Source organism: Girardinichthys multiradiatus, chromosome 12 (genome assembly GCF_021462225.1).
Source record: "Girardinichthys multiradiatus isolate DD_20200921_A chromosome 12, DD_fGirMul_XY1, whole genome shotgun sequence".
Classification (NCBI taxonomy): domain Eukaryota; kingdom Metazoa; phylum Chordata; class Actinopteri; order Cyprinodontiformes; family Goodeidae; genus Girardinichthys; species Girardinichthys multiradiatus.
The window spans coordinates 47,015,761-47,030,898 of NC_061805.1; the positions used below are offsets into that span (position 1 = coordinate 47,015,761).

Below are 15,138 nucleotides of genomic sequence, written 5' to 3' on the forward strand. Positions count from 1 at the left end.
CATCAAACATTTTTAACTTTAGTAAAGAAGGAAATTAAAAACCAAAAAAATATATATCATATTTACCCTGTCAGTTAACCGAGCCAACTCAACCAACAGCCCCACCCACCCAGCCAATCTATTTAACCTGCCAGTTAATCTACCCAACCCACAACCCATCCATCCGTCAGTCCGTCCATCCATCAGTTCATTCAAAGACCAGAATGCATTTATAGTCTATACAGTGGGACCTGGGCATGCCTTTGAGTGTTGGCCCTGTGGGAGCTGCCTGGAAATCCTCCGAAGGGAGACGGACCGTGGACATCATAATATCTTTAAAGCCCTTCAGCTGACCTTCTTTGATGAGAAGGAGCAGCCATTTACTCCAATATACCAAAAGAATGACAGAGCTAGTAGTCTTCTCTGAGGTAAAGGCTGGCCACCCCATGGTGGAAGCTTATTTTTAGCTGTTTGTATTTGGGCACTTGTTTTTTCAGTCATGATCCACATCCCATGACCCTAAGTGACTGCTGGACCGCAGATGAACCATTAAATTGGTTCAGGTACTTATTCACTGTAGTGCCATTGTCATTACTGCTTGAGACCTTGCAGTAACCAGAAACTGAATCTCAGAAGCAGAACTAGAAGGAGTTGGTGAGCTTCACAAAAACAGAAATGGTAAAAAAAAAAAACAAGAGCTTGCTGCACTCTCAACCCTTACATCTTCAGTATCGCTGTCCATGCTGCCACATTTCTTTTTCTTCTCATCCTCTTTCTTCTTCTTGTCTTTTTCTGGAATGACATCGTCCAGGAAGCTTAGGTCATGCTGGGAGAACATGCAGTCCATGGCTTTTCTGACAGCAACCAGAGCAAGAATCTGAAAACATCAGGAACATGGGTTACAGAGGTCTGGGACAGTTTTAATCAAAAATCTATTACAGAAACAGCTGATTAAAAAGAACAATAAAGTGAATTTCTCATGTTTATTAATCATTTATCTTTGAGACTTTTTTAATCTATTTATAATCTATAAATTATAAAGTGTTGTCTCGACTGAATGTGAATGGTTTTTCTTTACCATCACTGGGAAAATGATGGCTGCCACAGTGGACTTGAGGATCCAGAGCAGAGCCAAGCAGAGGATCTGAATGAAGGTGAAGAGGTGGACCTTCCTGAGGGGAACATGCCTCAGGTAAACCAGGTCTGGCTGATGCTTGGCTGGCATCAGAAGCAGCTTCAGACGATCCATAAACTAAACAGAGTAAGAACAAATACATATCACCTGCAGCTCTGCAGGCCTGAATGATCAAAGTCATCAGCATCGAAACTGCTGGCTTGCATTGTTTCTTCAGCTCAGACTGATACAAGAAACCGCTCCAGCTTTTATGGGTCCAAGTTTTATAAAGATGTACCTGAACTCCATTAAGAGAAGCGACTCCCATGTACAAGAAGACTCCATACAGGACCGGCATGGGGATAAACTAGATGTAAAAGACAAATGAAATGTGCATAAATGTACAGTAAAATGTGTTTCACAGTCTCATCTGTCCATTCAGTGGCAGAATCTTTACTTAAAACAAGACATCCTGCTTATCTTGGTCTGACTATTCAAATCAGTGAAGTGAAATACTATTTTTTAAGGTAAAACAAATTTAATCAATCAGTTGGCCATTTTTCGTTTTCACAACTGTTCACTATCATTTCATTTCTTTGCTCTAAATGCAAATTAATCTATAAACTGTTCTCTTTGTTGCCAGACATAAAGCTCAATGAAGACCTCATAATTTCATTAGACACTTACAATGAAGTAAAAGTGAAACTATACTTTAATTATGACAAAATAAATTGTGGTTAAAAGAAATGACACCCATTTTTTTCATTTTAGGGTATTATGCATGAGGGCAAAAATAAAAAAGATCTGGTAATCAAGTTCTAAAATTCTTTAAATATAACTGCAAGAATTAGGTAAACCAAGATAAAACCAAAATGTAAAAGCTATGTGTACAAAAAGTAAGCACACCCTTTCAGCTTTCATATCACTGAAGAGGAAAAGAAGCAGCCAGGTGCTAGTATTGAAATGCACATGTTTACCTAATTATTACCAGTCTGACCAACCCTATAAAAGCCAGTATGCTCAGTCTGAAACATATAGATGTGTGCCAGCACAATGCCAAAATGGAAAGACATCAGCAAGGATTTTAGGGAAACAATTACTGCTGCCTGTCAATCTGGGAAGAAAAATATGGTGTTTCCAAAAAATTTCCTTTGAACGTGGTGATGATGCAGTGTACCATGTCTGACAAAACACATACAGAATAACACCTTGAACCAGCTGTAAAGCATGGTGGTGAAGGGATGATGATCTGGGCTTGTCTGGGAGCCATTACGTTTCATGAACTCATCTGTAAACCAAAGTACAAGACCAAACTGGGTCTATCAGACCTCACCCTGATGATCCAGACTGAGCTATGTGGTGGGACCCTAAGATCTATGCCGAAACAAACATCCTCCCACTTTATTTAACTGAAACAATGTTGTACAAGAAACAATCCGTTCTAAATTTTTCTGCATTTAAGATTAGATTTAAACAGTTTTAGAAGTTTGTAAAGACCAGATGAGCCTTATTATGTCCTGATATGTAAAAACTCATAAAATAGAAACACATAATCAGAAAACTCATATTTTGACTTGGTGCATTTTAAAAGCATTTTTTGACTACAGGTGTGACAGATTCTGTGCAGTAGAATGGATGAAAGTTAAAAACATCTCTCAAAGAGGCAATAGTTTAAACGTTTAACAGTTTCAGTTCAAGATCAGAACTCACTGACGAGGAATAATAACTACAGAGCATCCTCTGAGACAGCTGTGTTGATAACATCCACCATAACAGATAAAAATATTCCAAAGAGAGGTGTAGATTTAGTCAAAATCACAGACAGACTAAAACGAAGAAAATCAAGTGAAAACCCACCCAAAGTAAGCATATGGATGCAACATATTTAATAAATTACCTTTAAAATTGGAGACATGAATACAGATAGTCCTGTCAGGATGAACACTAATACTCCAGTGACCCTCTGCTCTCTGCAAAACAGGACAAAATAGGACAAAATATTCATTTTGAATGAAATCCTAATAATTGGACACACATTTCCTCATTACCAATGAAATTCTGACAGTAACAGTAATAGTAATGTGAGACAAAAGTGGAAAAAGCTAAGTTTAAATCAGGTTTGGGTGTTTCAGTGTGTAACTGTACAGCAGTTTATTAGCTCAGCTGTCACCTCAGGGGGCTGGGCAGGACAGCATATAAATATGAAAACAAAACACAAACCATCCAAAAACAAGAAGAACCATGTTCAGTTAGCAAGCAATGAAGTTTCAAGACAGAATCACACAAATCTACAATGAAATAAAGTTACAAATTTTAAATGGTCAGTTTAAATGACCACACAGCCACTAAAAAAAGCGTAAATTGTTAATTTATTAAAAGAAGCTTTGATTTTTTTATTAAAAATGTTTATTGAGAAGATTCATATGTGGTCTCCCTATGGAAGTCAAGCTGTAGGATTGTCTATGATCAGTCAAGTTTCAACATCCAACAGTAATCTTCTCTAAAACTGCCCATCTGGTTTGGCTTGACCTCACAAAACAAAATGTATTCAGAGGCAGAAATTCTCCTTAACAGGCTCTTCGCAAATATTACCTGCAAAAGGAGATCAAATAATTGGTATGGCCAACCTGTCAACCTGGTTTTAAATCAGCATTGCATGATTTGAATTAAAAAAGTGAATTGTATTCAGCCCCCTTGACTCTGACACCCCCACCGACTACGCCAAAACAAATTCCTTGTATGTCCAAAAACGTACTTGGCAATAAAGCTTTTCTGATTCTGATTCTGATTCTGAAATAAAGCCCAGTTCTTCCAAATGCTTTTAAAAGTCAACTAATTAAGCAAGGTGAGTCCTTCTGTCTGCACTTTAACCTCAGTAGAGCTTCTTTGAAGGCCTCAGAGATTTGCTAGAGAGCACTGATGAACAATCAGCTTCACGAAGAAGGCTGTAAAAAGGTTTAAAGCTGGGCCAGATAAAACATTATTCCAAGCTTTGAATATCTCACAGAACACTGTTCAATCCATCATCCAAACCTTTCAAGAGCATGGCACAACTGCAGACATACCAAGAGATGGCCATCCTCCTAGTCTGGGTGGACAAATAAAAAATTACTCTGAGAAGCAGCCAAGAGGCTCATCGTTACTCTGGAAGAGTTGCAGAGAGCCTCAGCTCTGGTTGGACAATCTGTCGACAGAGTAACTATTAGTCGTGCTCTCCACAAATCTGGATTTTAGGGAGGAGTGGCTAGAAGAAAGTCATTGTTGAAAGAAAGTAGAGGAAGGTGTAGAGGAAGATGCTCTGGTCAGAAGAAACCAAAACGGAACATTTCAGCCAATGCGCAAAACGTGGAGAAAAAATTAACATTGCACATGACCCTAAACAACCATCTCCAGGGTGAAACATGCTGGTGGCAGCATCATGCTGTGGGGATGCTTTTCTTCAGCGGGGGCAAGGAAGCTGGTCAGAGATGATATGAAGATGGAGAAGCAGAATCTCGTTTTGGTCAAGGTCCAGACCAAGACCCGGCTGAGAATCTTTGAATTCACTTAAAAATTGTTTTTCATAAATTGTGTTAAATCATTTTGAGACTCAGCTACTTTTCACAAAGAAAGGAGTAAAAATGACAAAAAAAAACAGCAAGTAGCAAAAGATTGTTCTACAAAATACTGACTCAGGGCTTGGAAACCATCATTTTCCTCCCACTTCACAATTATAGACTACTTTGTGTTTGTCTATCACATTGAAGTCCTATAAAATAATCTGAAGATTGAGGTTGTAAGGTGATAAAACGTCAAACTCAAAAGTTAGTGTTGTGTGTTATTCTGTATTGAATGTATATTTAATAAAACAAAGAAACCTCATTTGTGGTGTCTCCCCTCATTCTCACCTCACACCCAGAAACTTGGGCTGCTCTCCTGGTGCTGACGTTTCAGTTTCCATCTTCAGACTGTCGATGTGGGCGATGGAGATGACGGTGGCGGCCACATACCACGGCAGGCCCATGAAGGAGCAAACCACCATCAGAACAGCCACCCAGAACAAATCCAGATGGTAACCTGCCCCTTTCTGGTCCAGACAACAAAGAAGGTCAAAGATCGAGAGCATGCTCGGCCAGGGACAGTTTGAAAGCACAGCTGCAGATACACACAGACCTAAATCCCTGCTAACCCCCTTATGATTACATCGCAGATAAATTCAGCAACAGGAAGTTTTCTGTGTATCCAGCAGATACAGTTACAGTCAGAAGTTTCATCATGTTTTTCTTTATCAGGATAAAACCTTTAGTGAAATCTAAAAGAAGATCCAAACTGTCACACTAAGATGACAGGAATGTGGTTCAAGAGCAATCAATAATTAATAATAAAAGTGTACCATTAATTGGAGGCTGATGGAACACTGCAATAAGTGTCCACAGCAAAGCCAGTTATTAACCAAATATTAACATGGTCTGAGAGGGTCCTGACCAAGAGAGAAGCCCTTCCACTAAAATATAAGTTTGAATGAAATTTGCAGCTGCTAATATGGACACACCAAGTTTGTTCTGAAAGGGTTTTAAGGTCAAAAAATAACTAGGTGGGAGGAAAACCTTCAAAATATTTACCTTCACCACAAATGCACAATTAAATCCTTCAGAGTTAAACACAACTGGGTGTTTCACCAGGACCATGCTCCAAAACCCACCTCTAAACTGGCTTTGGAATAGATGAAGCAAGCTAACCTTGAAGATACTGGAGTGTCCTTGGACCTGTTGAAAAGCTGTGGACTATGCTTAAAAACTAGGTCCATGTCCTTAAACCAATTTAAACTGACTACTATTTCTGCCACGTCGACTGGTCAAATATATGACCAGAATTATGCCAGAAGCTTACTGGTAGCTACCAAAAGCAACTTTTGCTGTGACCGTTTTAACCAACACCAGTGTATATAATATTTGAGCCTCACAATATAGTCAAACCTGTAAACCAATTTTATGTTTTTAAAACTCGTTGCAGTTGTATATTGATTAATCGTTCCATCTTTAAAAAAAGTTAAAATAAACCATTAAAAGGCCAAAATGATGTGACATTCATACTTATTATGGATGTTTGTCGATGCTGAACAGCAAATGTTGACAATTACACAGCTTCAGCTTGTTTATTTGACAACTGCAAGCATTTTCACCTGAACCATATGCAGTTACTCATGAAACATCTCTCATGTCCATGAAACGATGATTTTCACCTACACTGAGTGTAGCCTGTATTTGCTTGTTATTGAAAGTAGCCTCGTAAATCACATCAACATAAACTTGACACTTTCTAACAGTCTGTAACAAAGGTTTGTAATGTACCTTTAGCTTGTGCTCCTTCCTGTTGACAATCACAGCAGTGATCTGTTGGTCCATAAAGATCAGAATGGTGACAAGGAGGGCAGGGAGAGCAGAGACCAGATAAACCCACCAGGGGTTTCCTCCAAATGGGGGCACAAACCAGCCTCGGTTTGGGCTTGTTGGCTGTAAAGAGAAAAGGAAAAAAAGGCTTCACCATGTTGATTCGTACATGTACTTTTCAGGATATCAGAAATATGGCAGCTATTTCTTATAAACCTGGAATCTCATTTTCGTTTTGTGCATCTTAAACAAAAAAAGGAGTTCACCTTAAATTCACTTGGCACAATAAGTTTAGGAGTGTCAACTCCCACGAAAACATCAACTCCACAAAAGATAAGGATGGCCAGGATGATGGCAAAGTCACTGATGAGTTTCCTCACCTGGTTGGGAGGAAATACAAAGACGCTATAAACTTTGAGCTGAGAAACAGACCACGACATTGCTGAAATGTGTATCTCTCGTGAGAAATTTCAAAGACCTGTTAGCAGTGATGTCATACTACTCACAGTGGTGGGGAAAAAGGGACTTGTTTTGAACTTCTTAAGACACATGGAGGTGGTGTAGGTACCAAAGAAGAGGATGAAGGACATGAGGGTGATGTCTGGAACGTAGTTACAGGCCTTTCCTACCAGCTCTCCCTTGTACATTAAGCACTCTGACTTTGTGAACCTTGACCATGATTGGTTTTGTGCCTGCACAGAACAGGCAGAGCATTGTGGTTATGAACTAAAACATTGTGATTGTGCTGTATGAAAAACCACATAGGTAAACTGTCAAAAAAATAAAACTGTTCATCTCTGAATGTCTCTTTAACTTGTGACAAAGTTACAGTAAAACCCCAACAGGAACGTTTTTGACAGACTATGTAAATGGCAAATGGACTGAATGTATATATTCCTGAAGTGAAGTTCTTAACATTAGAGCCACATTTACCCAGTTTCACTCCAAAAATACACACATTCATACACCAATACGCAGGCAACATGAAGAAATATGCCTTGTCTAGGGGCACACTCATATGTCTGATAACAGGATAACTACTCCTCTCGCTGAGCCACAGTCATCTTTTTGAAGATGAAAAGATTTTAACTTAATTCTGAGAAGCTCTAGTAAATCAGTAAAAATAATACCAGCAGCACACTGACTAAAGTCCATCAGGTTGAACAATGCATGAGATACATATGCTGCCGACGTTTAACATCAGACAGCAGCATCCACGACCTGTAAGATTATCTGTTCATTTCAATGACCGTTTCTTTTTCCTAGAATGAGGACATAAAAGGAGGAAAAACTCACCAGGCCTGTGTAGTTCAAGTACCACATGGATGGATCTTCTACAGGTTCATCAATTAACTCCGACTCAATTTCTGGAAAATACAGCAACAAAAAAGTTATTTCTGTACCACTTTTAATAGCACCACGACACTGCATTTTAGTTAGTATTACACTCGCTACTGAAAACATTGGGAATCCAAAAGGAATAATGACATTTGGACTGAATCTGGTTCACATGCAGTCCAGGGTGGTGTATATCAATTATTCAGTTTTCATGTCAACAGTCAGTACCAGAGGGTAGTAATGGGAGTATCACAATTGCAATGACAGGTAGCTCCCTTTCACACGATTAGGTATCTAGCTTTCATTCCAATAAAGTAGGAAAGTGCGCAGCTTTAAGCAAACAACACATTAGCACCACATTGCCAAACATTTCACAGAATAACAATTTGGTTACCAGCAAAGCCAGGCTGCCATGCATTTTACTGGACTACCACCAGATATATTGCACACATAAGGCACTGCTACAGAAAATAGGTAAGAGCTATGCAAATGTCACAACAAAGGTCAAATAATAACTTAAACTTGCCATACGCTGACACTGTCTGCAATGATTAAAAAACTTTAACCTCCACATGCTGAACTCTTGGTCTGATGGCAGCCTAACCTACGTTTTACATTTAGTTAATAATTATGTGATCACTTAGAGGGACTCTAAAAAGGTTTTCCACGAAAGTGAGTCCAATGCTTGACCAGCTCTATAAAATACCTGGTTTGGGTTTCCACAACTCGAGAAGCTTGGAGAGATGTCAATACGTCACTATTAACATCTCATTCAGTAAGTGTTTGGGTTTTATTAAGTTTATAGAGGGAGAACCCTAGGGTCTGACTTAAGGTTCCTTCTGATGGTAATTTGAGACACCCTGATGCCAGAGAACACCTGTGATGTCCTGCATCATCATATCCTCAACCCTTATTTCACAGTCCTGCTGGAGTGAACCAGTTACCCCAGTCGTTCTTGAAACAAACCACAGTGGGATCAACCAAGAAGTAAATCCTGACCTAGTGCTAATGTTCTCGACCTGAAGGGCCAAAAATGTTTGCATCAGATATACCGTCATTGAGTCGTCATTCTGACCCCTCTAAAGCCTTTTACAACACAAATCGCATTTATATCTGTACACTCACACAATCCTTCATACACTGACATGCAGATCAACTCTGGGTTCAACATTTTGTCCAAGGACTGTTTGACATGTGGTGAGTGAAGCTGGAATCAAACCAACAACCTTATGATTGCCAGATAATCACAGAGTCACAGCTGACCTTACATTTATCTTTTTAGGTTTTTCAAGGAACCACCACCGTGTCTAAATGTAATTGTTTTATTTTAAAAAGCACCAAAAATCTAGAAACTACTAATGTCTCCAGGTTACAAAAACTTAATCTGTAGTTTTTCCCTCCAAAGCATTATTTGCCTGTCAGTGAGTTGTTTCTCATGAAAAGCATTAACATGAAAAACAGTCAATCACATCAAGAAACTCCTCACCTAAGATCGAAGGGGCCATGCAGAGACATTCGTACTGCGTAATGTTTTCCATGTTGTACTCAGAGTTGATGGGGTAATGGTGAGCTAATTTAATCATCTTCTTGAAGGCATCGTATATAAAGATGAAGCTGATGAGACAGGAAAAGCCCTCCTCCGTGAAGCGGGTGAAGTATTTCACCAGGAAGCTGGCGTCAGTAGCGACAAGCACCAGGCAGAAGAATGCCGACCACAAGCCGATCCACAGGCGGAACTCCATGTAGTCGAAATCGTTATCCCTGAGTGCAAAACAACACAAAATAATTTCAAAACCAGTCCAGTTGAAGACATGAGGAACACAGGAAGTAAAGCACCATTTTTTTTTAAGAGAATGTTTGCTACAAAATAACACTGTACTAAACTCTCAAAGTGTCAATGTCGACTTTATCTATGCCGCAGTTCACAACAAACAAGTTGCACTAAAGTGCTTCACAGCAAGAAAGACATAGTTGATATAAGTTAAAAGAAAAGAAAAAAACGCAAAATGAATAAAACAATTTACTAGTTTAAAAAGAAATAGAAATACAGCAAAAATAGAAATCGTTAAGATATGAAGCTCTATTTTATCCAAAAGCCCACCATCTCCTCTGTTTTTCTGATTGGACCTCGGAACATCTAAGCACTAAACTCAATCCTGTAAAGATCAGGAAGCCAATAAAGTAAAGCCAGAACTGAGGTAATATGTTCTCGAGCAGCAGCATTTAGCACAAGCTGCAAGCGGTGATGGGATGATTGCTCTAAACGGACATAAAGGGAATTACAACAATGTAGGTGAATAGATATAAAACACGGATCAATCTTTCAAAATTCTTAAGGAACAAAATAAGGTTTTACTTTAACAAGAAGTCAAAGCTGAAAAAAGTTCGTCTTCACAACTTTGAAAATTTAAAGGAGCTGTCAAAGAATATGAGAAGAGTCCTGACAGAAGAGTGATTTTATGACAGAAATAGTTCAGGAATGATATCGGAATGATCTGGTCTCCCAAATACCATAACTTCCATTTTATTATTGTTGAGGTGGAGGAAGTTTGAGTTCATTCAGGCCTTTGTATCACCAAGATAGTCCAACAACTATCTTTTTTTATGAGTGGGTGATTTTAAAGTCAATTCAGTTTTTTATTTATATAGCACCAATTCACAACACATGTTGTCTCAAGGCACTTCAAAAAAGTCAGGTTCATACATTCCAATTAATCCTAACCATTGAACAGTGCAGTCGGAGTTAACTTTTTATTCAAATTGGATAAAACGTTTTTCTATCTAAGGAAACCCAGCAAATTGCATCCAGTCAGTGACTTGCAGCATTCACTCCTCCTGGATGAGCATGTAGAGACAGTGGACAGTCACTGGCGTTGACTTTGCAGCAATCCCTCATACTGAGCATGCATGTAGCGACAGTGGAGAGGAAAAACTCCCTTTTAACAGGAAGAAACCTCCAGCAGAACCAGGCTCAGTGTGAGCGGCCATCTGCCACGACCGACTGGGGGTTTGAGAGAACAGAGCAGAGACACAAAGAGAACAAAGAAGCACTGATCCAGGAGTACTTTCTATGGGAAGGAAAAGTAAATGTTAATGGATGTAGCTCCTTTAGTCGTTTCATCTAGAAAGAAAGAACAGATAAACTCTGAGCCAGTTTTCAAGGTTAGAGTCTGAAAGAGAGCACATATAATTAGTTACAGTAAAAGCTCAGTCAATCGCCATGTCTAGGAGAGAGAAAGGGTTAAACACTAAAAGACAGGGCTATGTGGGTCATCTGTAGAAGGTGAGCATTAAGTTGTTGCCAGCAGAAGCTCGGACGATTCCCCTCTCCAGAAAGGTGTCACAGGTAGACACAGAGTCAGGCCAGGTGTAGCTTCTAGGAAGAGAACAGAGAGAACAAGGTTAAAAGCTGAAATAACAGCAAATAATGCAAAATTGGAGAGTAGTGTGAGAATGTAGCAAAGAGGGTGAAAGTGGTCATTATGTCCTCCAGCAGCCTAAGCCTATAGCAGCATAACTACACAGTTTCAGTTTAGATTATTTAGTTAAACGGCGCTTATTTACAACAATGTTGTCTCAAGGAACCCCACAAAGGGTCCCACTGATGGTCATTGTTATACTAAAAACTACAAGGATTGGGATACCTCTCTCTGTCATACTGATTATAAACATTGGAAAAGAGAAGGGGTCATACAGGTAGCAGAAATGGAGGGTGTGTTTGCTCCTCAACCATAACTGAGCCGGTTTAGACTAAACTTGACTCCCTCTTACTCCATCCAACAGGAAGGGAGGAAGTCATCAGCAAAGCAGTAGAAAGAGATATTATATTTTCCTAAAAATAAACCTTAGGGTGGGAAACTAAACACCAAATGTTTTCCTTAACTCCTTACAGTGTATAGATAGACTGTAGCTGAAAAGATGGACACATCATGATGAACAAGTTCAAACATGTTAAAGAAATTTCACTTTTAAAGGCAAGTTGGGAACAGCTTCTTTAGTTTCACACACAACTAGGGATGGCCACCAATTGTCAAAGCTTTAAATAGTCATTACAGCGTGTGACTCTGATGACTTCAAATGAAAATCATTTGATTTTTACATCTTGTATTTGTGACCGTCTCACTGTGATGCCTTGCTGCTACAATAAGATTGCTCCATTGCCATCAATTATTGGTTTAATTGACTATTTCTACTGTATCCAGACAGAAACTTGGGCTTGCGACAGGGTACAATTATGAAAAAATAAACAGATCTCTTATCATTTTGTAAGCTATTCATCATAAAACACCTTAAGACACCTCTTGTAGCCACCTGAATGTCCCTGCTCAGTTTCTAAATTTTACTCTGAAAGTCGGTATTTTGGCCAACTTGTTCTTTTAAGACCAGAGGTCTGAATGGGTCCCACAAAGTCGGTGTTTAAGTCTGCCTCAAGCAGAAGAGTTCAATTATCTTATGTATGGATAGATAGACTGGGATGTCATCTGCAGTAGTGCTGATGCTGCTTTGGTCTGTCATTCTAAAGAAGAAGTTTTCCATCGAAGTTCTGACCCTCTCGTACGGTCATGAAATATGGATCATACCAAAAGAACTAGAACCAAGCAACTGCAATGGACTTCCTCTATAGTGGGGCTGAACTCAGCCTTTAAAAAAGTGTGAGGAGCTACTTCCTTCAAAAGGGAACTCTGCGTAAAGCCCCTGCTCCACTGCATCAAAAGGATTCAGCTGAGGTGGTTCCAGTATCTGATATGTAGCTTTCAGACCAAACGCAGCATGTGCTGAGCTTGCCATGGCCCATGGCAATAACAGAGAAATGTGATATTTTACTGCAGGACACTTCATGCTTCACAAGAAATAAGTACAAAACTCCTAGAAAGTCTTCATAGGCCCCTCCGACTGCTCCACACACTATATTTTTCAGACACCACTCAGGAAAAAGGTTCTGCCCACCTTATGTGTCAAGAACAAGCTCCAAAAACTTCCAAAGCAGGCTGAAGGGAACTGAATGATATGATTTTTGTCTTACAGCTCTGGGAGAGAGAACAAATTTCTCTGTTCTTGTGGAGTATGTTTAGGCCTTTACCGGTGGACCATGTATTCTACCAGCAAAGCAAAGAAGGGGCAAAGTTTTCAAGTGGATAATGGCTGCTTTATGTGTAAAGCTGCAAGGAAATCAGCTACAGTGATGCATTTGTCTCAACAAAACCTGCAAGTGAGACAGAGATATGCACTTAGGAATTTAGATTTGACCCCAATGACTTGTTGCAAGATTTCTTCCATATGGCAACATATTTAATGTCCCCAGTCAAAGTAGAATAAAACAATAAATAAGTAAATAAATCAGGTTATGCTTTGAACAATTTTAGTTAAGTTGATCAGTTAAGTTAAGTTGTGCAGGTCGCACAGCGCATGCTCGCCGACCAGATACTGAGTGTGGAGCGGACCAACCCGGACTCCTTAGTTATCGTCGTTGGTGACTTTAACAAAGGTAATCTGACCCACGAACTCCCCAAATATAGACAGTTTATAAAATGTCCGACCAGAGAGGACAACATTCTGGATCACTGTTACACCACCATCAGAGACGCTTATCACGCCGTCCCACGTGCTGCACTGGGCCAATCCGACCACATCATGGTCCACCTGATTCCTGCATACAGGCAGAAACTAAAACTCTGCAAACCTGTTGTGAGGACGACAAGGAAGTGGAGCAGTGAGGCTGTGGAGAATCTCCAGGCGTGTTTAGGCTGTACAGACTGGGATGTGTTCAGGACTACTACCAACAGTCTGGACGAGTACACAGAGGCTGTGACTTCCTACATCAGCTTCTGTGAGGACAGCTGTGTACCATCATGCACCAGGGTGAGTTACAACAACGACAAACCCTGGTTCACAGCTAAACTCAGAAGGTTAAGACTGGATAAGGAAAAGGCCTTCAGGAGTGGGGACAAAGACATATACAGAGAGGCGAAGTACAAGTTTGGCAAGGCAGTGAAAGAGGCCAAACGACTGTACTCTGAGAAGCTCCAAAACCAGTTCTCAGCCAACGACACTGCGTCTGTCTGGAAAGGGCTCAAGCAAATCACCAACTACAAGCCGAAAGCCCCCCACTCCATCAACGACCGACGCCTCGCCAACGACCTGAACGAGTTCTACTGCCGCTTTGAAAGACAAAGGGACAGTCCTGCAACCATCCCCCACGACGCCCCCCAACAGCTGCAGCCACAATCCACCACCCCCAACCTCAAGAGGGGCCTTGGCACCTCCAACCCCCACCCTGAAGTTCCCCCCCACCAGCCCCCTACCCACGCCGAGGACGGCTCTTTCCATCCAGGAGAGGGACGTCAACAAACTCTTCAGGAGACAGAACCCCCGGAAAGCTGCTGGTCCGGATTCTGTCTCACCAGCCAGCCTGAAGCACTGCGCTGATCAGCTGTCTCCAGTCTTCACAGACATTTTTAACACCTCACTGGAGACATGTCATGTGCCAGCCTGCTTCAAGTCCTCCACCATCGTCCCTGTCCCCAAGAAGCCAAGGACCACAGGGCTTAATGACTTCAGACCCGTCGCCCTGATCTCTGTGGTGATGAAGTCCTTTGAGTGCCTTGTGCTCTCACACCTAAAAGACATCACTGACCCCCTCCTGGACCCCCTGCAGTTTGCCTACAGAGCCAACAGGTCTGTAGATGATGCAGTCAACCTAGCCCTTCACTTCATCCTCCGGCACCTGGACTCCACAGGAACCTATGCCAGGATCCTGTTTGTGGATTTCACCTCTGCCTTCAACACCATCGTCCCAGTTCTGCTACAGGAGAAGCTCTCCCAGCTGAGTGTGCCCGACTCCACCTGCAGGTGGATCACTGACTTCCTGTCTGACAGGAAGCAGCGCGTGAGGCTGGGGAAGCACGTCTCTGACTCCCTGACCATCAGCACCGGTTCCCCCTAAGGCTGTGTTCTCTCTCCTCTGCTCTTCTCCCTGTACACCAACAGCTGCACCTCCAGTCACCAGTCTGTCAAGCATCAGAAGTTTGCGGACGACACCACCCTGATCGGACTCATCTCTGATGGTGATGAGTCCGCGTACAGATGGGAGGTGGACCATCTGTTGGACTGGTGCAGCCAGAACAACCTTGAGCTCAACGCTCTAAAGACAGTGGAAATGGTTGTGGACTTCAGGCAGAACCCAGCACCACCTGCCCCCATCACCCTCTGTGACTCCACAATTGACACTGTGGAATCTTTCCGCTTCCTGGGAACCATCATCTCCCAGGATCTCAAGTGGGAGCCAAACATCAGCTCCCTCATCAAGAAAGCCCAGCAGAGGATGTTCTTCCTGCGGCA

At 41.2% G+C, this 15,138-nt stretch overlaps 1 protein-coding gene across 3 annotated transcripts in view; it reads right to left on the reverse strand.

Moving 5' to 3' along the window:
• slc4a4a (solute carrier family 4 member 4a) overlaps positions 1-15,138 on the reverse strand; it is an 85,666-nt gene that overhangs the window by 5,766 nt on the left and 64,762 nt on the right. For all 3 annotated transcript variants that reach the window (XM_047382226.1, XM_047382228.1, XM_047382227.1), the window contains 10 exons: positions 9,287-9,561; positions 7,759-7,829; positions 6,969-7,154; positions 6,729-6,842; positions 6,424-6,585; positions 4,981-5,159; positions 2,991-3,063; positions 1,392-1,460; positions 1,058-1,231; positions 701-856 (listed from right to left, as the gene is read on the reverse strand). In XM_047382226.1, the coding sequence (XP_047238182.1) occupies positions 701-856; positions 1,058-1,231; positions 1,392-1,460; positions 2,991-3,063; positions 4,981-5,159; positions 6,424-6,585; positions 6,729-6,842; positions 6,969-7,154; positions 7,759-7,829; positions 9,287-9,561 (1,459 nt within the window). The remainder of the gene's footprint in view (positions 1-700; positions 857-1,057; positions 1,232-1,391; positions 1,461-2,990; positions 3,064-4,980; positions 5,160-6,423; positions 6,586-6,728; positions 6,843-6,968; positions 7,155-7,758; positions 7,830-9,286; positions 9,562-15,138) is intronic.